The sequence below is a fragment of the Fulmarus glacialis genome, unplaced genomic scaffold (genome assembly GCF_000690835.1).
Source record: "Fulmarus glacialis isolate BGI_N327 unplaced genomic scaffold, ASM69083v1 Scaffold42855, whole genome shotgun sequence".
Classification (NCBI taxonomy): domain Eukaryota; kingdom Metazoa; phylum Chordata; class Aves; order Procellariiformes; family Procellariidae; genus Fulmarus; species Fulmarus glacialis.
This window is the reverse complement of record NW_009215738.1, coordinates 33-4,096: the sequence shown is the minus strand read 5'-3', so window position 1 is coordinate 4,096 and position 4,064 is coordinate 33. Positions and strand designations below refer to the sequence as shown.

Here is a 4,064-nt window from a genome sequence, read left to right as displayed (position 1 = left end):
CCCCAGCGCCGCAGGGCTGGCGCGGGGCAGCCGGAGGGTGCTGTGCCCAGGCCGCGCACCCCCCCCTCAGAAAACCCAGCCGCGGGTCCCATCCGCCTCAAACCCCCCTTCCGAGAACCCGGTTTGTGCCGCCTTTCCATCCAAATAACGTCCGTCAGTTACTGACTTGGCAGCGTACGGTTAGTCATCTCAACGTCCTGCTCTTCTGCCCCGAAATCTCAAATTAATCCATACAGTGTTATTCATATCCAAAAACTGTATTACTTAGTTTGATATTAAGATATTTTGGACGAGATGATGCGTTATGTTTCACGTGAATGAAAAAGAGAATTCTATGTTTAACTTAAAGGCAACTGGGAAAATGCTTACACAAAGTGTACATTAAGTATACACCAAAAGGACAAGTAGTTGTTTAATATATAATGCTAGTACATTTGTAAGTCAATAAATTACAGTGTTGCTTCTTTTAGGCGTCTGTGTGTAACCAGTGCAGAACATCAGGTTCTTTGCCAGAGGAAAAAAAAGAGTTTCTGCAAAATGGACCAGACTTACAAGACTTCGTATGTGGAGATTTGTCAGACAAGAGCACGTGGGCTGAGTATAAAGGCAATTTAAAGCGTCAGAAAGGGGAAAGGTAATTGTGATTTTAAACAACTGTTGTTGCTCCCATGCACTATCTGCATGTTTAGTATTAACTACAAAATGCAGACAATGTATTTTTATTAAATTCTGTCGTACTGGCTTGCCAATTCCATAATCTTTCAAGAAAGAACAAACACATTATTAACTTCAAATGCGTAACAAAACATGAAGACATGGTGGTATTTTCTCACTTGAGTGCCTGTGTTATGGCCTGTTTAAATTACAAACATACACCAGTAGGTGAGCGTACCCTACTTTGGTGTGGGAAAAATATTATTGATAGAGTAAAACAAAAAATGAAGACTAAATTAAAAAATCCCCATATTTCCAGTTACAAATTTGATCAGACTTTGTGATAGCTGTGTAACATATGCTGCCATTAATTGTTGCAGTCTCCGGTGTGGCACCGTTAAATCCCATCGGTACAGTTAACAGTTTTAAACCTTCCCATGACAACAAACTCCTACTCTTCAATGTTGGGATGATGATAAACATGGAAGAGAGAAGTCCGTTATGACTATGAATGATGTTAATATTGGTTGCTGAGTTGTGTCAGTTTTCAGGGAACCTTTCCTATTGGGGATCTGTAGCAAATTAAAGTGGATCTATGAAATTAATGGAAGCTTACCATGTAAATAATTTATTAATCTTTATGTTTGCTTGATGTTATTCAGGCTGCGACTTCCTCCATGGCTGAAAACAAAGATTCCCATGGGAAAGAACTACAATAAACTAAAGAATACCTTGAGAAGTTTAAATCTTCATACGGTAAATCTAGTACCAACCAAGTTTTCCTGTAGAAATAAGGCATTTTTTAGAGATATAAAATTATTTCTCTGTGGAGGACAGTTAGAAATAACGTCTTGCATGATCTTCAACGCTGAAACCAAGCCCAATGCTGATCCTTTTTGCCAGCAGTGAATTTTACCCATAAAGAATGAAGACAAATCCAATTTAATGTTTTTCCTGCTATGATTTTAAATACTAGGGTTTACTACTTTCATCACCAAAGAGATCAGAAGATGCTATGTGTGACTGTTTTTAATGGAAACGCACACAATTTCAGAGTTACATACATGTTTTGCATGAAAAGAAATTCTAGAAATATATGTATTTCATTAAATATACCTTCCAGATGGTAAAAAGTGGTGGGTATGCATGGAGAGCTTTTTTCCTCTTTTTTTCAGAGTAAGATCATGCTTTGATGCATTATAGACTTTGTGAACATTTTAGCAATTTTTAAATTTAAAATGTTAATGACAATCTGTGCTAACTAATAAGGCAGTTACGTGGCTGAGGAGTGTTTGGAGTTGTGAAGTACAGGAAAAGAATGGTAATGGATGCCAGCAAACAATTCTCTTCCTAACTGTTCTACTGACTTCTCATAGAACAACATGTAACTCTGTTAATCTCCTCATTTATCGCAGAAGGAATTATGTTTTGTTTGTAGGCTACTGTTGAAATTGATCAATAATACAGTAACATTTTTCAGTAACAACACTGAAAAAAGACAGGTACGTTACTGTCTTTTAACTTTAGGTATGTGAAGAAGCACGTTGTCCCAACATTGGAGAATGCTGGGGAGGTGGTGAATATGCTACAGCTACAGCTACTATTATGGTAAGCCATTAACCATTTCTTAAGTATTCTATTAATGTTTGAGCTGTTTGTAGTGTATTGTTGGATCTCTACCGTAGTGGTGTGGGCTTATTACAAGAAATTTAGAGTAAATCACCGTCCTCATTGTTTTGCTTAGTATTGGGATTTATCTGATCTAGCTTATGCGCTGTTTCTCAGCTAAGCAATAGTGATGTGTACGATGTAAAGGTAGGAATGTCTTTCTTATTTCAGCTGATGGGTGACACATGCACTAGAGGTTGCAGATTTTGTTCAGTAAAGACAGCAAAAAACCCACCTCCACTGGATCCCAAGGAGCCTTACAACACAGCAAAGGCTGTAGCTGCATGGGGCTTGGATTATGTTGTACTGACGTCTGTGGACAGAGACGGTTAGTATGTTGTCTCCCATCTCTTCCAGTCTAAGCTCTCATATGTGTTACATGGGGTAAAGGCAGACCTCAATAAACATTTATCCCTCGGCGCAATTGTTGAGGATTACCTTTTTAAAGCTGTGGACAGTGCTGAAACTTTGGAAAGTTTCTACATATTCTTAGTATTTCTTTATGTCTCGTAAAATATAACAGAAGTTACACTGCTAGTGTACATCAAGAATATTACAATATTAAATATTTTATAACTCTTTTTTTGCAAAATACGTACATATACACCATGTTCTATTACTTGATTAGCAAAAAAAACCCCACAAACATTCATATACAATACCATTACAGAACCTCCTTCCAAAAACTAAATCTGAATGTATTATACGTAACAAAACTGAAAGTTGCCTTTGTCTAAGCTTGCAGTAGCTCCTTTGTGATGACACCACATAGGTGGGGAAAACCATTGTAAAGACCGTTCAGTATACTTCAGTGGAAAGTCCACTAGCTTCAAAGTGGCTTACAATAAAAGAGCAGTAATATATATATTTCAATTTTTGTAGAACTATTTCTCAGACCAAAAACATAAATAGATAAAGCCATTCTGTGCTCAGGCTGACAGTGAACCTAGAGACAGGTAAATTCAGAGTAAACATTTGAAGTCTGCCCTAGACGATCATAGTTAGACTTTGTGCAGAACAAGGCTCAGTAGACTATCTGTTTTAAACCTTTGGCATAAGTGGTAAGATAAGACTGGGGTTTGACTGCTTTATTGGTTTGCATTTAAATTTGACTCTGTAGGTTTTTTGTGGCTTTGTTAATAAGTAAATATATTTCTTGAACAGAAAAGTTAACTGAATAATTGAAATGCTTCTAGATATGCCCGACGGCGGAGCAGAACACTTTGCAAAGACAGTCTCTCATCTGAAAGAAAGGTATATCATTAATGTATTACTATTATTATTAAAACTTTAGAATGTGGTACTGCATATAGGTCAAAACTACCTTTAGCTGGATTATTCCAGGGGCCATGCAAATACAAAAGTCTGCCTTTAGCCTATCTATGTCCCTTTTTTTTTTTCCCTGTTTTTCATCTTTCTCATACAACAGCCCCAAAGTATTTTGAATTTGGATGCATTTCCAATTTAGCCCAGGCTTATTTAAAGCTAAGCACTGGATTTCTTTGACCATGCAGCTGGTTTACCAGGAAATGAGTACATACTTTTGAGGTATGTTCATTCTTGAAGCTTGGGGCTCAAACACTGGATTTAGGTAAGAGTGTCACCACATTACAAAAGAAGTTGGGTTTCTCTTTCAGCAGTGATCAGATTGCTTTGTGTTTTTCCACAATGGCTGTTTCTAAGTCTGTGATTGTACCTTCCTGCTTTCCCTAGCTATGCATTCTTCACTCTGTGCATCGGTG

The 4,064-nt window shown here is 37.5% G+C and overlaps 1 protein-coding gene across 1 annotated transcript; it reads left to right on the top strand.

Moving 5' to 3' along the window:
• Window positions 1-470: 470 nt before the first annotated feature.
• LOC104069873 (lipoyl synthase, mitochondrial {ECO:0000255|HAMAP-Rule:MF_03123}-like) lies at window positions 471-3,576 on the top strand (the record flags this gene model as incomplete). Its single annotated transcript, XM_009579037.1, has 5 exons — window positions 471-634; window positions 1,317-1,410; window positions 2,182-2,262; window positions 2,494-2,650; window positions 3,519-3,576. Coding segments are annotated over 5 exons (554 nt in total), but the record flags the coding sequence as incomplete, so codon positions are not given.
• Window positions 3,577-4,064: the final 488 nt, after the last annotated feature.